We start from the raw sequence: 19,255 nt of genomic DNA, 5'->3' as shown, positions 1-19,255 counted from the left end.
TTCAAATCCTCTCCCATTGCTTGTTGGAACTCCCATAGTGTTGCTTGGGACTATTCTGTTACAGCACAGTTGAATGAATGGTCTTTGTATAATAAAAATGAAACCAATGGATTTGGGACATTTTTTAGTAAGGTGAGTTCTGGAGCTGCCTGAAGATGTGTGGGAAGAAAATATGGCTAAAATAGGGCTATGGCTCTCCTGACAGGTTCCCATTTTGAAATACCTTCAGTGCAATATTTTTTTGTATTGCTGTAGGATTTCTGTGGGCTGCTGAGGTTGTGTTATCTCAAGAGCATGAAGTGCTGTTCTGAGCAGGGATGCCTAGAATATGGGCAATACCTGTGGATGGAAAATTACTTGCAGACATTGATCTGGTTAAGGTACAGTGTTCGTCTTTCAGGTTCAGAAGAGAGTGTGGTGGGCAGTAAATCTGATCCTCAGACCGTTGTGCCCATCAGGAGCTCTCCTCGGCTGTCTAAGGGATCTGCACTGGCACTGCAGACTGCCATGAGTCTCATCTCCATGACATCCCCTCGGAACTTCCAGCTGCACAGCACTGCTTTGGCTCCCTCCTTTGTGGAGTTTGACATGTCCATGGAAGGCTATGGGTATTGCTGCTGTTGCTTTTATTTTAGTTGCTCTGGGGTCTCCAAACCCTTACTCTGAGCACAGTAACCATGCACTTCTCTCTTCATCCTAATCTATGTATCCTCTGGCTACCTTCCATGCAGCAATGTTGCCAATACCTTTTGTTACTGTCTTATTGCTGACAGCCTCCTCTCTGCCTTGCTACCATGATCCTGCAGTACCAGAGGCTACTGGTGACCCTCAGGGATGATTTTGTTTCTGATGAAGGGTTCTTGCTTGCTTTTTTATAGGTGTTTATACCTGCCTACCTTAGCCACTGTCATGGGATCCAGTGCAGACCAATCTGTCTCAGGAGGGACTGGCACAGGTAAGCACTGTGACACACCTACAGCTTCTGGGAGCACTGACTCTGAGCCCCAATGAAAACATTCAACAGCTGTAAAAAAGGGCAGCACATAAGCTGTGTTTTGCAAAACACTTCTGTCTCTGTGTGCCAGACCAGCTCTGAACTGTAAAGCTTGTACTGCTCAGCAAAATGGGGAATTGGGTGCAGCTTCGTACTGTGATGAATGAATATTAGCAATAAAAATTTAAAGCAGACTTCTAAGAAAACAGTCTTAGCCAGTAAGAGTCACCAGATTTTAGGGTGATCTATGGAAGGAATAGTATCTTTCACTTAATGGGATTCTCCTATACAACAAAATACTCTATTGGGTGGACTGGGAAATGGCTGAACCTTTTGCTTCCTGAGTTTTTGTGAAATTTGAGAACTTGTTTCTAGCTCAGAGGATGCTAATTCATCTGCTCCACAGCATGGAGATCTAGTGCTCATTTCCCATCAGTCAGCTTTAGGCCATTTATACATGCACACAGAGTCATATGTGCAATCTCTGTGATATTGAATGCAGGCAATGGAGTCCAACAGAATAGAAATTAAATTCCATAATCTAATGATGGTTCTTCCCTGGTATGGAAGAATGAAAAGCAGTTTGCTAATGGCTGCACAAGGAGAGCAACTTGCTTAATGCTTTTTTGCTCCTGTCTACAGGCAGCAGGACGTTCCCTCCCTCCAGTGGCCTGACACTGTCCTGCTGGTTCCTGGTGAGCAAGTTTGGCTTGGTGCACAGCAGCCACCCACTCCGCTTCCTTACCATTGTCAGACACATGGCAAGAGCAGAGCAAGAATTTGTTTGCTTTTCTGTAAGCTTCTTCCCACAGGACCTTTCTATGGTCATTTCTACAGAAGAAGTAGAATTCCAGCCACTTGGTAAGGCTCTTTTCAGTCAAGTTGCAGTGCTGTGTCCTCTTGTTATCTGAAATTTTTCATTAATAAATTTCCTCTTCTTTGAAGTACCCAGAATATTAATGAGATTTCTCTTCAGCTTTCTTCTTGAATCCAGTCATGATTGTAATTGTTGCCAGTGTTTAATTTTTAAGTTTGCTGTAGGCACTGTGAATTACTGCAATATTCAATTGAAAATTTTAGAGTGTCATTTATATTCTGGAGTGTAGTTGTGGAGACTGGGCATGAACAATTCAGTTTTGTATGACACTAAGCAGGTTTGGAGAGAAGGACTGAGGATTTGGGGAGTGATCTTGCTTCCTAATGAAACAACTAATTTCCTCTCCTTGCTTTCACAATGTTTTCTATTATGCCAGTCTGTTAATATTGTTCCCTGCTGATATTTATCCCCTTTTTCCTTACTGAGTAGAGTAGATGCTTCAAATGTAAATTTGATTGAGTATTCCAGAGGAGGTTGGAAATGATGTGGGAATAGTAGCTGGGACTTTGATGAACAGCTGACATTGTGTGAGTGCTCTGATTGCCTCTGATAATGATAAAAATTCCAGCTTGCCTTTTTTCATAAAAGCTACAAATTAATATAGAGACTTTTATCATCTCATGGATCTGCTAGGGATTTTTTCTCTGTGTCAGCTAACTCTGTAAATACACAGAGGGGTTCTCCTCTTAGTGAATGTGCTGAGTTTGTCCTAGTTCAGGGCAGGTTTGCAGCATCAAGGCAGACAGCAGGTGTTATTTGGAAGGGTGACATGTTGCATGCTGGAGGCATCTTGAGAGCTGTGCAAGTTGTAGGTCCTGAAACAGACCTTGGGCAGTGTTATAAAGAATTCAGACCTAATAGCATCAAAGCACGCTGTACCCACAGAATGTCATGTTCTTCCTGTCACATTTGAAAGTTGTGTTCCAGAGGCAGGTGAAGATGAGAAACTTTCCGTTGACTTATTGCTTTTTTTGCTGTTACAGATATTATGGAACCTGAGGCTGAGGTCCTAAATCCCTCCCCATTTCCAAGGCAAGTCAAGTTTGGCTGTGGTAAACTTCTGGTCACTGGCCAGTGGCATCACCTCACAGTGACAGTTGCTAAGGAAGCAAAGAAGAACTGCATTGTGTCATCTTATATAAATGGCCAGATGCTTGGCTCTGCAAAGGTAAAGGCTCTCTGCAAAGATCCTGTGCCTGGCTTTGGCCTTGCTTTACTTTTCATTTCCATCTCCCAATACCATGAGATTTCAGTAATTATCTGAGAAACTCAAAGCATGGTGATTTACACTTTTAACACATGCCACTGTGCTGGGTGTGAGTGGAGTCAGAAATGTGTACAAAACAGGGAGTACTTGTGCTGCTTTTCAGAACTGTGTTCTCTGCTCATACTGATGCTTTGCGCTTGCTCTTCTCTCCCCCTTCAGCATGTAGAAAACCAGGCCAATTTGTGTGGTGATGCTCCTCTAGAGCTGGGGACACTTGGCATACAGGTAGCTCAGGGTTATGTTGCTGGAATTCATTTATACCCTTAGGTCAACATTTTCTGAGTTTACTAGTGATTCAGAGGATATATCAGTTTAAACCTAACATCTGCAGAGGTTGTCAGCTATAAAAAGTGTACTTCACTTCAAGGTGTGGCCAGAGAGCCCTAAATCAAGGATGACTTGGATTTAGGCTAAAACCTGCAAAGATGATGAGTTACACAGAGAGTCTCCATTCCTTCTTTTCAAGAAAGCTCTTAAAAGTGGAAAGGTCACACAAAAATAAGCTGCTGTGACTGGTCAGCTCTTTGCTGAATCCAAAGGTGGGAGGAGTTTCCTCAAGCATCTTATTTGGTCAAGCTGTCCTCTTTCTCCTACACCATTTGAACAATCAGTCAGTGGTCTTTTTCTCACTAGCACACTAAGCACTCAGGAACAGATAGGTGTTCCTCAGGCTTAGTTGTTCAGATGATATCAATTCATGCGTTCATTGCTAATATTGGTGTACTGGCAGTTCCCCTAATATGCAATTTCTTGTGATTTTTGTCACTCAGCAGTCAATTCACAAGTTGGATGAAATAGCAGGCAAAAGTAATCCAAATGCACCTGAAGGGTTCATAATCTACAAGATAAATGAGAATAGCCCCTGGTTTCTATTATTAATATCATCATGCTCCTGGTTTTGCAGTTAATCTCTTACTATTTCAGAGGTCTTGTTTTTGGATTTTGAATACAGTGTAGAAAATGCAGCCTGTTCTTTCTATTATATCTCTGGTTGGTGTGGTGGATTTTTGGTTTTTGAGTAGAATCTTTTTATGAATTGAAACTTTTAACCTTGGTCTCCTTTTTGTTCCCATATTTCAATTCAATCTCAGCACGTGCAAAGCTCACTGTTGTAAACACAACCTGTTTAATTCCAAGTATTCTCTTTCCCATACTTGAGAAAAATCATCTGTCTTATAAATGCCTTTTGGGACCTATATCCATTTCAAGAATGAAAATTGAATTCAATTTGACTTCCTTCAAATGAGACTGAAAGTCATCAATAAAACTAGGCCTAAACATTGCAATTGATGAAAGAATTCACAACAAGTGTGTTTAACATTCAGTGAAACAGCTCATATGAATAAAATAATCCTTTAGTAAACAAAAGATTGTCCCAGTGTTGGGCTCACTGGTTAATGTAAGTCTTCATCCTGATACGTACAGTGAAGAAAAGGTGGCCTAAGAAGTTAGAAATGGATGAAGGCTGTTAACAGTACTAAAGGCTATTTTTAGTTGGTGGAGCTGGAGTGGGGTGTGTTACTGTGCTGCGACAAGTCTAATGTTATTCACTGAAGTGTCAACTCCTGCCTCTTAATATTGACCATCCCTGTTTTCTAAATCTCAGTAGTCAGAGACCAGTAAATGCTTGGAGTCTCCCATCCTGGGAACAAATTATTAACGACAGGGCTAAGCCCCAAAGTACAATATAGTTTCTCTTTACCAAAAATTCCAACTACTTCCTCTACAGTTAAATAAAATAGACTAAGTTTAGGAGGCCAAATCATTATTCTGGTACCCAAAATAAATGGCCCTGTTTTCTAAACAATGTTAGTTCCACTGAAGCTTACTGATGCAATTGGACAATCTACACTCTTCAAACACTGCTTATTCTCCATTAATGCCAGTACAAAGTAACTGTAACTTGCCTTTCTGTGTTGAATGTCCCAGTCAGGGTTATGAAGTTAGGAAAGGAAATATGTCTGGAGTCAAGACAGGGTTTTTCTTTGCCAATACTTGCAATTCTTTTTACTGTGTTTTTGGAACAATAATTGGGCTTAAACATTCAAAATGCTTATGTTTACAGTACTTGAAGTCCAATTTCTTAATGGTAGTTAATAATTGCTGTGGTGAGTTGACCTTGGTTGGATGTCAGGTGCCCGCAAAGCAGCTGTATCACTCCCCTTCCCAGCTGGACAGAGGAGGGAAAGTAAGATGGAAAATGGCTTGTATGTTGAGTTTATTTAAGCAGAAGTGAGTTTTCATGTGCACAAGCAAAGAGAAAAAAAAACCAAAAGGTTTATTCTCTACTTCCCATCAGTGACTGCTGTTGAGCCACTTCCTGGGAAGCAGGCCTTCAGCACATGGAGCAGTAGGTATAGGAGGCAAGCATTGTAAATAATGAATTCCCTCCCTTCTTCCTCCTTTCCTTAGCTTATATGTCTACATTGACATTATATGGTATGGAATATCTGTTGTTAATTTGGGTCAGCTGGCCTAGTTTTGTGCCCTCTCAGGATCTTGCCCAGCCCCTCGATGAGGGGAATGTTGGAGAGCTGATGCTGCCAGCTCTGCTCAGTGAGAGCCAGAGCTCTGGTGTGTTCCCAACCCCTCTGTAGCTGCCAGGGCAGAGCACGGCACTGTGAGGCTGCTGTGGGAGAAGGAGCTGCAGCTGAGCCAGGCCCAGTATGATTGTGTTACACAGCTGAGACCTCAATGAGCAAAGAGGTGGCAGGTAGCACCTTACAGGGACAAGACCCCAGGGCACCCTGAGTGCACTGGATCCCCCCAGTGAATTCCTCCTCTGTTGCAGATGCAGTATCTCCAGCCTTTACCAGGTAGCTGCATTTCCATGGATCCCTCTTCCTTTGTTGATGTCTATGGGTACATAGCCACCCCTCGCATTTGGAAACACAAGTCCTCCTTGACCTGGCGCCTTGGTCCTACACACTTGTTTGAAGAAGCCATTTCTGTGGAAACCATGGAAGTTATCATTAAGCTTGGCCCTCAGTATTGTAGCAACTTCCAAGCAGTACAGCTTCAAGGTATGTGACAATTCTCATATCTGCCACTGTTTGTTAGGGCAGTGTTCTTTCTATTCTTTTCATCTTCTATTAGTGTTCCAACTGTGTCTAGAGATCACTCTGGAAAATGACATTACTGAATGTTGTACAAGATTGTAATAAGATACATGAGGATCTTGTAATGCTCTGTGAATTGGATAGAAGGGTAGGAATCAAGCAGCAGAGAGAGATGAAGAGTAAAGAGGGACAGCATGTCCTCAGTTGCAAGGTTGTGATTTCTGTTGGACAAACTTTAAAGCAGAAGCTTTAAGTGAGGCATTCTGTATTAACAGGGGGGAAAAGGCAGAAAGAGAAGTATGGAGTTTAACTGCAAATGCCTGCAGAATAAGAGAGAGGGGCAGGGGAGTAAGTTACATTCAATTTAATGAAGAGGCTTTTTAACTAAAGTATGCTGTTAGCTTCAATTATTAAACAGACAGACAAAACATTTCAGTTATTGATTACTGTTTGTCCAACAAGTAGTGCGTTCCCCTCCATGCTAGATCTTAGGATGAAATGGGATGGCCATTTCTCATTTGAAACCAACAAAGTAATCTTTCTTGGTCATGCTCCGGCCTAAAAGAATACAAAACCACTGTCTGAGAGTACTCCTTCTGACAGAATGCTGTAAATATGCACAAAAAGTTGCAAGTCAAGTGTGGGAAGGGGTTATTGAGAGAGAAATGGTGTCAAAATACAGCTCTGAAATAAAAACATTACCTGTAGGAGTCAGAAGGATTTGATTTTTTGAATCATTGGGACTTTATGAAGTCTAGGGGCTTGTTTTCAGCATAGTTCTTCCCAGATGGACTTCAGTACTAATCACAGGTTGTGTCCATGTGACTCTAGGGATGCCCTGTTTAGGGGAGATCACTGAGCAACATATAAGATGTGATCTCCTAATTGTGAAATGATCTCACTCTCTCTGCACTCTCCCTATTTCCATCAAAACATCCAAAGAAACTCAGGCAAATGAAAATTTTGACTAAAAAGTTGTATACAATCCCTCCAAATACTACAGTGAGGTTTTATTCCCCTCAAAATGGTTTTTTGACCTTGTAGCAAACAGCAGTGGGAATTTTTGGCAGTGGTGTGTCCTGTCTCCCCACTATCTCATTGCTTCTTGTTCATCAGCTGCAGTTGTGCAGAGGCTTAGTCTGCAGACCAAGTGCTGCTGAAAGGGAATTGGTGACACAGTCTTGAGGCATTTTATTTATAGTCAATCTTCATGTGGTGTGTGAACTAATTTTTTGTCTAAAAGGGCAGTGTTACCAGCATTAGTAAACAGTTTTGCAACTCAGCTGTTTTCCCAGTCTATAAAACTGTTAAAAATACAACATGACTTTTTTTTTTTTAATAAAGATACATACAGTTTTTCCAAGTGTGAGAATGAATAGGAAATTCTTTAAAGAAATGCATAAGAGAATTTCATACTAAACTGCTGAACCTGGTACTATTGAGAAGTTTCCCAAATGTTGTGAGTTGGCAGCCCTGAACTTTTGCCTCTGCTCTCCTTCCACACAAATCTTTGCTTTGAGTACCCCAATAAAGTTCTCAGAAACAGAAGGTCTCTGAAATGTTTTCTGTGTCCAGAAAGTTTGTTTATACTGTGTGGGCAGAGAGAGGGGTTTATTATGGACATTTCTGAGCTCCATGAGATGTTATGAGAGGATACAGAATCAAGGCAAAGCAGTTACCAGGGGACACAGCCATGTGCTGGTGATGCGAGCTGCCATGGCCTGTGTTTCAAAGGGTGAATGCTTTTTCATGGTTATAGTTAAGACAAAGTAAAATTTTTTCCTAAACTTTCGTTTCCTCCAGTTATTTTTCACCTGCCTCTCTCCTGTCTTGCATAAGGCACAGTGAAGTTCCTTCAGACATTCACAGCCTTTGTTGTTTTAGGTGAGGACCAGTGCAGTGATCGTATCATCGCACCTCTGGTGGCAGAAGAGAAGATTTCTTTTGGAATCAATGCCGTGTGCTCATCTCTCACTACAGTCCAAGATATAAAGAGCTCTTACAATGAAGTGGATGGTCGGCTGATTGCCAAAGAGGTCACAAATTTCCCTTTCTTAAACAAGCTTTCTCTAGCTTCTAATCAGTTTCCTAGAGCCAAATTTCTGACTTTGTCTTACCTGTGTACCTTCAGAGATTTCTTTTTTCCATTCCTTAACTTTGTTCTACTCATAGGTTAATTTTGACCTATTAAAAGCATTTTTTGAAACAGGAACAGAAGCCATAATTTTCAGATTTTAGCATAATTCGTTTCAGTCTGTGTTTTCTTAATGTCTTCACAGGGACTTTTTACATGCTATTCTATTGTTCTTTCTAATACCAGGTCTATTGATATATGAAAGTAGTGGCATTGAAGGATGTTGTTGGTGGGTGAATATTTGTCCTTACAATCAAATTTTTATCACTTATTAGTCTAAAATTATTAAAATAATTTAAACTATTAGAGCATTCAGTTTTTAGCGTCCCTGATACTATCAAAAATTTTCCTAAAGTGCCTTTTATCTGTTTCAGATTGGGATTAATTCTCGGGACAGTTCAACTCCAATATTCCTAGCTAAGAATATTGCTGCGCATCTCTCAGGTTCCTTGAGGACCATTGGGTCAGTTGCTGTGGGCCAATATGGTAAATGCACTTGTCTTAATGATTAATATTCTTTTAAGAGTGAAGCTTTATTCTGTCCAATAATAGATTGTCTGTGTGACCTCCTGGTAGAGTAACAGTGCAATTTCCTAGGGGTGAGAGTGTTCCAGTCCTCCCCAGCAGCCACCAGCCTGAACTTTATTGGGGGCCCTGCCATTCTCCTGGGTCTCATTGCGAAGGCCCACGATGACCACACCATGTATGCAGCTGTCAAAGTCCTCAACTCCATCCTCAACAGCAGCCCCTTGAGTGCAAAACTGATGAGGCACATCCATGGATACCAGGTAGACACACTTTTGTTCATTCATTCTGGTTATAGTCTTTCCCTTGTAGATATTTACCCCCAAATCTGTCAGTGGGAGTGAACCAAACATATCCTGACTCTAGCCACGTGTGGTTGGAACTTAGCAAGTTAGGAGGGGGATAGAGGATGGTGGTCTACATCCTGTGCTCACAGTTCCTGGGAGCCTCTCTAACAGTTTTCTGCTGAGGGAAATGTGAGGGCAGATGCCTCTTGGTCAGACATGATTTAATACACTAAGTAAGCCAGAGCAGCAGATTTGTGACTGACCCACTCTTCACCTTTCACCAACACACTTGGTCCCACGCACATAAGACCACTTCTCAAGCAGCTTTTCTTCATCCCCTTGGTGCATCCAGCCTAAGATTGCTCTTTACAGACTGCCCAGTGTAGGGCTGACAATGAATTACCCTGGCTCAGTCTTCACTGTGTATGAGGAGTTGTGCTGATGTAAATAAGTGCTGTCTGAATTGCATCGATTAGGTCAGTCCCAAATTACTTTTTAAATCTGAAAGCTATGCAGATTGAAGATTTTGGTTGTATGTAAAGTATAAATATGTAATATTGGATGGATTGAGGCTCAAGTATGAAGTTTCAGTTTAGTATAATTTACTTTGTGCTGTGTAGGTGAAGCAGAGAGCTCTGAAGGAACAGACAAGACTCTTTAATATAGAAGGTTCCAAACAAGACCCTCAACATTAGAGTTTCATTAATGATTTATTATAAACCTTCCATTTTCCCCACATGTAAATTGTTCATCAATTGATCACAATTTATATGAATATGTTTATCCTACTTAGCTACTGCTTGCCCAATCCTTTTCTGTAGGTCAATGCCTGTCTTTGTATTGGGTATGAGCTGTTCTTTTGATTTTTTGCTACATAGTGTTCTCTCCAAGTTATCATTATATTGCAATGGAGTGAAGTTTTTTTTAACAGCCAAGTAATATATTTTTTGATATGTATTTTCAAATTGATTTCTATTTTTCCCAACCTGCTCAAAATGTAATGGCTTTCTGAACATTCATCTCACAGTATGGAGAAATTGTTGGATAATCAAAGGTAGGCTCAGTTGAGAAACTGGCCATGTTTCACTAATGTTTTTCATTTGGGGAGGTAAAATTTATTATTTTTTAAATTAACACCATTTATAAGCAATTAAAAATACATCCATTAAGAATAGAATAGCATAGAACACTACTGTGGTTATTTACAGTTATATTTGTCTGTCTATTTCCATTCAACATAATATGGCACATATTTTCCTCCTGTTCAATGCCACAGAGTTGCCAACTCCTTCAAAAATGCATCCTTAGACATTCTGCATGAAATTTTATGTCTGGACTAAAATCTTCATTTTCCTCATGATGCTTATGCAAAATGCATGCATGCATGACTGCTACGTGTGATTAAACTATATGTTGGTCTTGGATTAAATAGAGATTTATACTTGGCAGATACTTATTCAGTCTTCTCTTTTCAGTTGCTGAGCTATCTATTGAAGATGAAAACTCGGCTGCTAAACAACAGGATTTTACAGTTAATATTCTCCCTAGTGGGCACAGCTGAGCTGGGCTTTGAGTCTTCTGTCATCAAGAATTATAGTGCATTCCAGTATGTTCTCTGCAACTTTGAGGTAAAACTGTTCATATTGCTCTGCGGGTTTGGCTGTATTAAAGATGGCTTTATAATACAAGATTTGGTATGTTCATAGCATCTCCTGGATCCAATATTTGTGTGTTGTGCTTTTTCACACTGTGGGCCCCCAGGTCTGCAGGAACACTCCCGAGGGTCTGATCCTCAGGGTTAGAACTGGAGCTGCAGCTCCCTGCACGAGCAGGGACTGCCCAGTGCCTGCAGGCTGCATTACAGAAGCACTCAAAGTTTATAATGCTCTCCTCCCTAAATAGTTTTAACAGTTTCTCGGATGCAGCTACTGTTCTCACAGCTCAGCAGAGCAGTAAAACCTCTGCTTTCCTTTCTTTCAGCTTTGGATGAAAGCACCAGAAAATCTTGACCTTGTTCTTCTTTCCCATCTTGTGGAGATCTTGCAGTCCTCCAGGTATAAACTTCTGTTTGAATCAGAAACCTGAGGGGAAAATGCATCTGTAACCTGAGCTGGAACTCTGAGGTGGATATGAAGGGTCTAATCCCAGTTGCAATCAGAGGATTCTGAGAGTGAATCATTCATGTATTGCTCTTTCAAGCCTGGAGTTAGTGATTTGATCAACCCCTTGGGGGAGAGCCTGGGAAAAGATATCTGGTTACCTGGTTCATGTGGAACCGCTGCTGTACAATGCAAGTTTAAATATCTGCTGGGGAGGGGAAATCTTAATTTTTGAATTGACTATGAATTTTTTTTTAAATATATTATTGAAGTTGTGTTTAAAATCAAAACACAACCCCTTTATCAGTATTCTTAATCATCTGGACTGGAGTTGAATGTGTTTAAAGAGACAAAGCATGGCAGAGGGACTGAGTAAAGCTAGATTCCTACTTTTTTGCAGAGCTGTCTGGTTCCCCTTGCTAAGTTTTACAGGAATAGTTTTTTTTGCTACCAACTTGCTGCTTGAAAATGCAGTAATGTTTTCTTTGAGTTTGTTGGAATGCAGCAGTTTCTGGGGGAGAGGGCAAAAAAGAAGAGTAGAACACACAAAGTAGTCTTCCCATCTCCATCACTGATACATGTTCAATTTGTCTGACTATGTTTTAAATGGTATAAAGACAGCATTAGAAGCCAAAAGTGCCAAGTATCAGTACAACCTGAGAATCCTTTTAGCTGAAACTCTGCAAATTTGATCATTTCTAGTAGAAAGCTTTAATAGTCCCTGTGTTTTTTTTACAGAGATGCGCGTCAGAATATTGCAATTGCCTACCAGGTGCAAATGGTGCCCAAGGTTGTTTTCCTTTTCAATGATCCTGAAATCAGCAGCTCCAAGATCACTGTGGCCTGCACTATCCTGTCCCATCTCTTGCAAGGATACTTTAATACAAGGGATATTCTCAGGTAACCGTCAAGGCCTATAGCTTTTCCTCAGATTGCAGATGAGCTATGCTTGTGCTAGTGTTGGAGAGAGCTTGACAGTAGAGCTTCCCTCACCTTGTCTTTGGTAGAATGCCAGATCTTTGGCAACTGAAGGATCCCCTAGTGAAAAATTGATGAAAAACTTTATCATTCACTCCAACCTTATGTTTGTGTGAAGATGAATATGGTGATTCCTGTTATAATGGTGGCACAGACAGTTCTGTAGGTACGACTGGGATTACTCAAATATGTACTTAATATTTAGTTTCATTAAAGCCTTGTCCCTAAAGTATCACTACAGTATTACAATTTGGCCCCAAAGAATGGTGTACCTAATCCTGTTGGTTTGGTTTATATACCAGTAACAATCCTGTTTGTTCCTGAATTTCAATCAGTTATGTTAGTCAGGATTTCATGAAGCATAGCATTTAAATCCTTGTTTGCTCTTCACAGAATGCGAGAACCGCTTCATTTTATATTCACAGCCTAATTGTATCAACCTGCAAGATATCAACTGAGGGAGGTCCACATAGTGCTGGCTGTAGCCACCTAACTCCCAGGGAAATGCACTGCACAGATGGAAGCTCTATTTCTAAAGCTCTGTTTTAATAAAATGTAAAAACAGAGTTACATGTCAAATCTGTGGATGCTGCCTTTTGCTCTGTTGGAGAGTATGAGCATCTCTAATAGTTAACTGTGGAGTAAGCTCATACAAGAACTTGGTGTTTTCCAGCTCTTTTGTGACTGTATGCTCCTTGATATACGTTATTTATGTATATATTCCTACCCTGGGCTTGTAGGAATTAGTCTGTCTTTTTTCATACAGGTGGTGAGACAGGTGAGAGTTGTGGATTTAGTGTATCAAATTAGTTGTATTTTAAGAGTGTGAATGGGAATTTTTTTCTTAAATAATCATGATTTGTTATTCCATGATAACATGATTATTTGTCAGGCCCATGGATGCTGAGAGTGGGCAGAGACAGCCCTCTGTCCCTGTCCTTCTGGCCCCAGGACAGCAGAGACTGTAACAGGCTCTCAGCAGCACTGAGAGGTGCTGGAGCTTCTGCTGGTCCCAGATTTGGGCTTCCAGAGGGAATTGCTGTGTGGACTATTCCTGCAGAACAACAGGTGTTCTGTCCCTTAAGAAATATCCCTCTTGTGGGCAGGAGGAGATTGTGCACTTTCCCTAAATGTGTATATATTGCGTTAATCTTTCTATCCTTAGAACCAGCTAATGTGTCAAAATAAACTACAGGTGAAAAAAGGAAGCCAGTCCCCCTCACTGTGGACCAGCTAAAGTTTCTCTGTTCTCCTCTATATGCTTGGAAGCCAAGTGGTAATAACAGTGAAATTACAATGCCACAGGCTGCTCAGAATCTTTCATATAAACTGAGTGCTTTACTCAGTAATCCCTTCCTCTTGGTGAAAGACCTTTAAAGTGGAGAAAATGTTTCCATAGCAGAATATATTTTACTTTGATTTTTAGATAGTTTCATTGATCAAAATATAAGAAAGATAAACTATTAGAGAGCATCCAAAGAAGGGCCACGAAGATGAAGAACCTTGAGGGGAAGCCACATGAGGAGATCTGAGGTCACTTGGTCTGTTCAGCATGGTCAAGAGGAGACTGAGGACAGACCTCTCTGCAGTTACAGCTTCCTCTGAGGGGAAGAGAATGGGCAGGCACTGATCTCTGCTCTGGGGTGACAGTGACAGGACCCCAGAGAATGGCCTGAAGTTGTCAGGGGAGGTTTAGGTTGGTATTAGAAAAAGGCTCTTCCCCCAGAGGGTGGTCAGGCACTGGAACCGCTTTTCCAGGCAAGTGGTGACAGCACCAAGGCTGACAGAGAACAAGAAGTGTTTGAACAATGCTCTCAGGCACAAGTGTGACTCTTGGATTGTCCTGCTGAGGGCCAGGAGTTGGGCTTTTATGATCCTTGTGGTTACCTTCCAACACAGCACAGTCTGTGACTTTTTAATTTACTTCCTAGTTTATGAAGTTTTCATCCTATCTCTGAAATGGCTAGAGTTTCTAATCGGGGTTCTTAAGTCACTGTTAACCAGTATGCAGCTTTGCATATAACCTCCAAGTAAGTAAATTAATATCTTTCTGTTGACCACAACTGCTTCACTCTTTCTCTGCTAGGATTGGATTGTTCCTTGTTTACACCTTGAAACCTTCTTCTGTGGACGAAAATCAGATTTACCAGGACAGTGTGGCTGAGAGGCCCACTGAAGGTATGGAGCTGCCTTTGGGGTATGTGCTGTGATAGTTCAACTACAGGATTTTCCTCCTCTCCCAGGACCTAATTGCAATATTAGTGCTTCTGCCTAATTGCAATATTATTGCTTCTGCCTTCTGCTGCAGGAAGAGACAAAATTCAAATTCCTTCATATGGAAAGGGACAGGCTGCACTGAGGTGACCCTTTGCTCTCTCTCTGCCAATAAACCAGCAGTACTTTTGCTGCATTGTTCAGAGCCAACAAAATGCTGGATTTCAGATATACACAGAGAGAAAGGACATTAAATTGAAATAACCCCAAACCAACCTACTAGGCTGTTACAAGGAATAAAATTTCAATGGACATCCTGGATTTTCTGTAAACATTTCCAGTTGTAGCAAATAATAATGAGGAGCTCTGCACCTCTTAAAGTGGCTGTGTATTTGTCAGGTTCATGTGGAGGAGCATCCAGTCTTTTGGCCCTTTCACTGGGATCTTTCAGTTGAGGCTTTATTGTTACTGCACCTCTAAACAACAGATCATATTGAGGTGACAGTGGGAACTGCAGTTTGTAACTAGACATCTCAGCTGGGCAATACAAGTCAGATTGCCTGTTTATATTTCTCTCCCTAGTTAACCTGAGATATTGTTCACCATGCAGTGTTAATGAGTTTTAAGAGAGAGGACTTGGGCAATGTAAGCACTGGTTGTTTATTATGTTAGCAGGAATCCTTATGTCTAAAATTTGACATCTGCATCTTTTTACTCTGCAAAAACCAGATAGAAGTACTTCTATGGGGCTAATTGGGTGCAAACAAAATTGTTCACCAAAGCAATGGAACAATGGAACATCTTTTGTCTGTTCTTTATTCTTTATTGCTTTCTGATATTTGTAGCCTTAAACCAAACATCTGGAAGGACAATCTGTCTTCGAAACCAGCTACTGAGGATGCTGTTAGATGTAATACGCTCAGACAAACTTCAGCTGTCCTCTGAGTAAGTAGAAACGTTTAGGAAGTGTCTCTGTCTCCCAGATTTTTCATCGTCCTAGTGCTTAACCAGGACTAAACACACTGATAATATTTGAACTTCAACAAATACTAAGTAAGACCAGACTGGATTCAGAGACTTTTTTTGTCAGTGATTTATCTGGCATTCACACAGCTGTGTGGTCTGATAACACATCTTATATCCATTTTGGAAAAAGTCTCATGTTTTCAGAAAATACAGTGACCGGGGGAGCTTGGATATTGATGCTTCTGCTGCATATCAGAGGTTGAAGAAACCCCTGTCTCTGAAATCTGTCTCTGAAAATCAAGTCAATCTAATGTAGGATTACTTGCACTGCTCTATTGGAACCATCAGAATGCCATTATTATAATTCTGCCTTTCATAACTGAAAGGCAGATTTCGTAATGCTGGGAGCTGTAATTGTCCATTTTCATTAGATAGCACATCTTGGACTTGAAAATTTAAACCAGAATTTTGAATTTCATAGCTTGAAAGATCGGGTCTGTGACATCATTTGCCTTGGTTATTGATACACACTCTCAGAAGGGGCTTCACATTAATGAACTGTTGTGCCTGACAGCAGTAGAAGGTTAGATGTAGCAGGAATTGAATGACTTCAGCTGTGGGGATGAGCCTATGGTTACATCTTTGTGATTCTCTAAGGGTACACCTTTAATGAGATTTTTTTTTCTAGAGAAACATGAGGTTCTAAATCACTTCAAGATAATCTTATATAATACCTCCTTTCTGTCTTCCATCGTTTCCTTCCATGTGTTTTCATTTACCTGTTTTTCCTAGGGAAAAAGAAAAGACATTTTTGGCACTGGGGCCAGACTGGTTTCTGCTGTTCACACAGAGCTACCTGCACTTCAGCACAGTTGTCCTGGGAATCAAACTGCTCCTGTGCTTCCTGCACAATCGCTTGCTGCTGAACAAATTCAAGGAGGGGATAGTGGCTGGGCGTTGGCTGGAAAACAGCTCTGCAGGGTTGAACATCCTAATGGGTATGTGCTGTTTACCATTCCAAAACACTGCCCTTATCCAGCACAGATAGAAAATCACTGTGCACATGATAGGAGGATTCCCACTGATCTCAGTAGACCAAGAGTTAAAATTACTTTCTAGGGCAAATTTGTCCTGGTACTTCAGCATTTCTGTGCTGAAAAGTGAAAGGCATTACTTCTCCCTTGCAGGTAATTAGCAATTCTGATTAGATGGGCCTTTTTGTGTTGCACAAAATCAGGCTACCTGATAAGCCTGTAAGGTGTTCAGATGTCAACTTGTTCTGAATTGTTTCTTAAAGATTTGTTCAGCCTGCTTTTTGATAATTAGACCTGGGGATCTGAGAAAGGGAGGAGAAAGGAAGAAGAACAATTCAGGGAGAAAGCCTTTTAACAAAAGTGATAGTGGTAAAAATTGTTATCTGTTAGTCTGGAGGTGTTTTTTAAACTGTTGATACTGCAGCCTAGCAGACTACTGTGTTCTGGGACAGAGACAAGTATAAAATTGTGTCAGTAATCCTTCTGCTGATATGACATTCATTTTTAGACACTTTCATTTTCTTTTCCTTTAAAGATAATTTAAAAAGTCATCCTCCAGTGTCTGACAATGGCTACTTCTTGATTTTTGGATTTTCTGTATTGCAAAGATGTCTCACTGATCATGTTCACATCCCTGAGATCTACTTGGTTGTGGCAGAGCTCTTTCTGGCAACTCCACCATCTGAACCACCTGAAGCAGTCAAGGTATGAAAAAAAAATAGCAGACAGGCACCTGAAGCTGCTATTGCATTACTGTTTTGACATTTTATGCCCTTTTCCATCAGATGATTTTCAGGCATGTCAACCCTACCTGGGCTTTGTAATAATAAAAACTATTCATACTTTTTAAATTAAGTTAATTAACTTTTATTTAAGAAAATTTATGTTCAGAACAGCCTTGTTCATGCAGGTGTTAAATGTTGCAAACTTAATAGGAGAGGAAGGAACTGCTGGAGGTAGACACATGTTGGTTTTGTTCTGATGTAGAGAGAGTAGGCATTGTTCTTGTCATGTAAATTGTATCATGTACAATTCCCATCTCTTAATGAAATCTTTCCTCCTGTGTAGAAAGATCTTGAGTCTATGTTGCAGTGGATCTTGCAGCACCACCATAGAGAGAATGTCCTCAAATCTGGTTTGTGTGCAGAGGCAGCTGTGTTACTGCTGGAAATGGTTAGATTCACTGTGGACAAGGTAAGTGTCATTGCAAGGACAGTACAGTGTGAGTGGCTGAATAAAGAGCCCAGGTGTGAGAGATGCTGGTGACAGCCTGTGCCTGTAATCCCTGTAATCCCTAGTCCTGCTCTGCCCTCAGAGGGCAACACTGAACAGGGGCACAACTACTACTGCCCTGGTCATGCAGCACAGGATGTGATGGGCTCATGGTTGAGAGAGACCAGAGGCACATCTTGCCCACAACAGCACTCAGTTTTTTAATTCTTGATGATGACTCTGGTTGGGTGTATCTTCAGTCTGCAACGTGGGGTTGGCTACTGGTGCCTTGTCTGAATTTGTGGCTGTGTCATGCTTGCTTAGGAATACCTGAAGAGGAACAAAGATAAGCTTTTACAAAGATAGCTTTTATGAATGAGAGGAATGCTGCCTTGACCAGATGCACATTTGTCTGTTCAGCCTATTGCAGATGCAGAAGCCTCCTGGGCGATTGCCTATCCAGGGAATGTTATCGAGTTTCTGTGCTTGATCTATCACAGTTATACACAGGACCCTGTGTGGCACTGTCCTGACTTCTTGAAAGCTTTGGCTATGATTGCTTTTCATTCAGGATCACCCAAGGTATGTGCACAGGAGCCAGCATAAGCTCTTCTGATCAGAGATCGGTCACTAGGAGGAAAAAAATCAATGTACAGTAGACTGAGTGCAAATGTATTGATATCTGCTTTCACAGGGTGGGTCTGAAGGCCTCCTGACCCCTGATGCTCCAGCCATTACTGAAGGGAAAGGCTGTGCTGACCCCTCCTCTCTCCCACTGCTACCACACCCTGCCAAGAAACAAATGTGGGATTTTGTGCGAGTCCTCCTGATGGACAGTCTTCTCAACATCCCAGCAAGCAAGCAAGGACACCCCCTTGAGCTGCTTCTCGAGGTTTATCTCATCAGCAGGCTTTGCTGCTCTACCTTGCACTGGGGGTGGAAGGACAGGACACATCCTTCTAGTGACCTAGTAACAAAAGTGCTAACAGTGACTAAAGGAAAGGACTTCTCTAATTCCTCTGCGTTAATGTGAACTAAGAAAATGCTGTCCCTGGAAAACAGAAATTTTTCAGGCAATCTTTAATATTAAAGAAAAGTGTGAAAAAATATCCTTTTCCTTAGTAATACCTGCTTGTCATCAGGCCACCCCTTGAATCTGAGAACAGAAAATGTCACAAGGAGCATCCTGTGTACTGATTTTTGAGATAAGAAAATCTCAGTTCTCAAATAAAAAAATCCTGTCTCCACTGTAAGTACAGATTAATACAAGCTGTGACAGCTGAGTCTGGATAATAGATTTCAATTACTCAAAGTGCTCTAGAGAATCAGAGCAGTCTGAAGAAGGGGGAAAATTAAAAATTTAGGATTCAGCTCCAAATTGTCAGTAGTTCAGGTGTCCCAGGTGTGGGTTCTGATGCAGACTTAGCTTAGTAATACGAATAGTAATTACTAAGTTGTTAGAATAAGCTTGACTGCAATTTTAATGACTTAAATCCTCTTGTGCATCACCAGCTCCCTAAAGTTTTACATATACTCTCCTGAAGTTTGATACAGTTAAAATAGAGTTTGGATTTCTGGTTGTCTGAATCCTGGGAGCTCAGTGCCCCTG

General features: G+C 41.1%; 1 protein-coding gene across 2 annotated transcripts in view; it reads left to right on the top strand.

The window, feature by feature from the left end:
• WDFY4 (WDFY family member 4) overlaps window positions 1-19,255 on the top strand; it is a 114,260-nt gene that overhangs the window by 31,702 nt on the left and 63,303 nt on the right. For both annotated transcript variants that reach the window (XR_010028711.1, XM_063163594.1), the window contains exons 17-34: window positions 401-608; window positions 879-955; window positions 1,637-1,855; window positions 2,855-3,039; window positions 5,930-6,161; window positions 8,082-8,233; window positions 8,706-8,817; window positions 8,929-9,119; window positions 10,619-10,771; window positions 11,124-11,197; window positions 11,981-12,142; window positions 14,307-14,398; window positions 15,280-15,379; window positions 16,193-16,398; window positions 16,970-17,139; window positions 17,503-17,628; window positions 18,067-18,228; window positions 18,341-18,538. Coding sequence is in view for 1 of the 2 variants with exons in the window: in XM_063163594.1 (XP_063019664.1) it covers window positions 401-608; window positions 879-955; window positions 1,637-1,855; window positions 2,855-3,039; window positions 5,930-6,161; window positions 8,082-8,233; window positions 8,706-8,817; window positions 8,929-9,119; window positions 10,619-10,771; window positions 11,124-11,197; window positions 11,981-12,142; window positions 14,307-14,398; window positions 15,280-15,379; window positions 16,193-16,398; window positions 16,970-17,139; window positions 17,503-17,628; window positions 18,067-18,228; window positions 18,341-18,538 (2,819 nt within the window). In the remaining variant the exon portion in view is untranslated. The remainder of the gene's footprint in view (window positions 1-400; window positions 609-878; window positions 956-1,636; window positions 1,856-2,854; window positions 3,040-5,929; window positions 6,162-8,081; window positions 8,234-8,705; window positions 8,818-8,928; window positions 9,120-10,618; window positions 10,772-11,123; window positions 11,198-11,980; window positions 12,143-14,306; window positions 14,399-15,279; window positions 15,380-16,192; window positions 16,399-16,969; window positions 17,140-17,502; window positions 17,629-18,066; window positions 18,229-18,340; window positions 18,539-19,255) is intronic.

This window comes from Melospiza melodia, chromosome 9 (assembly GCF_035770615.1).
Source record: "Melospiza melodia melodia isolate bMelMel2 chromosome 9, bMelMel2.pri, whole genome shotgun sequence".
NCBI classification, from domain to species: Eukaryota; Metazoa; Chordata; class Aves; order Passeriformes; family Passerellidae; genus Melospiza; species Melospiza melodia.
The sequence above is the reverse complement of the archived record's forward strand: the minus strand, read 5'-3'. Positions and strand labels throughout refer to the sequence as shown.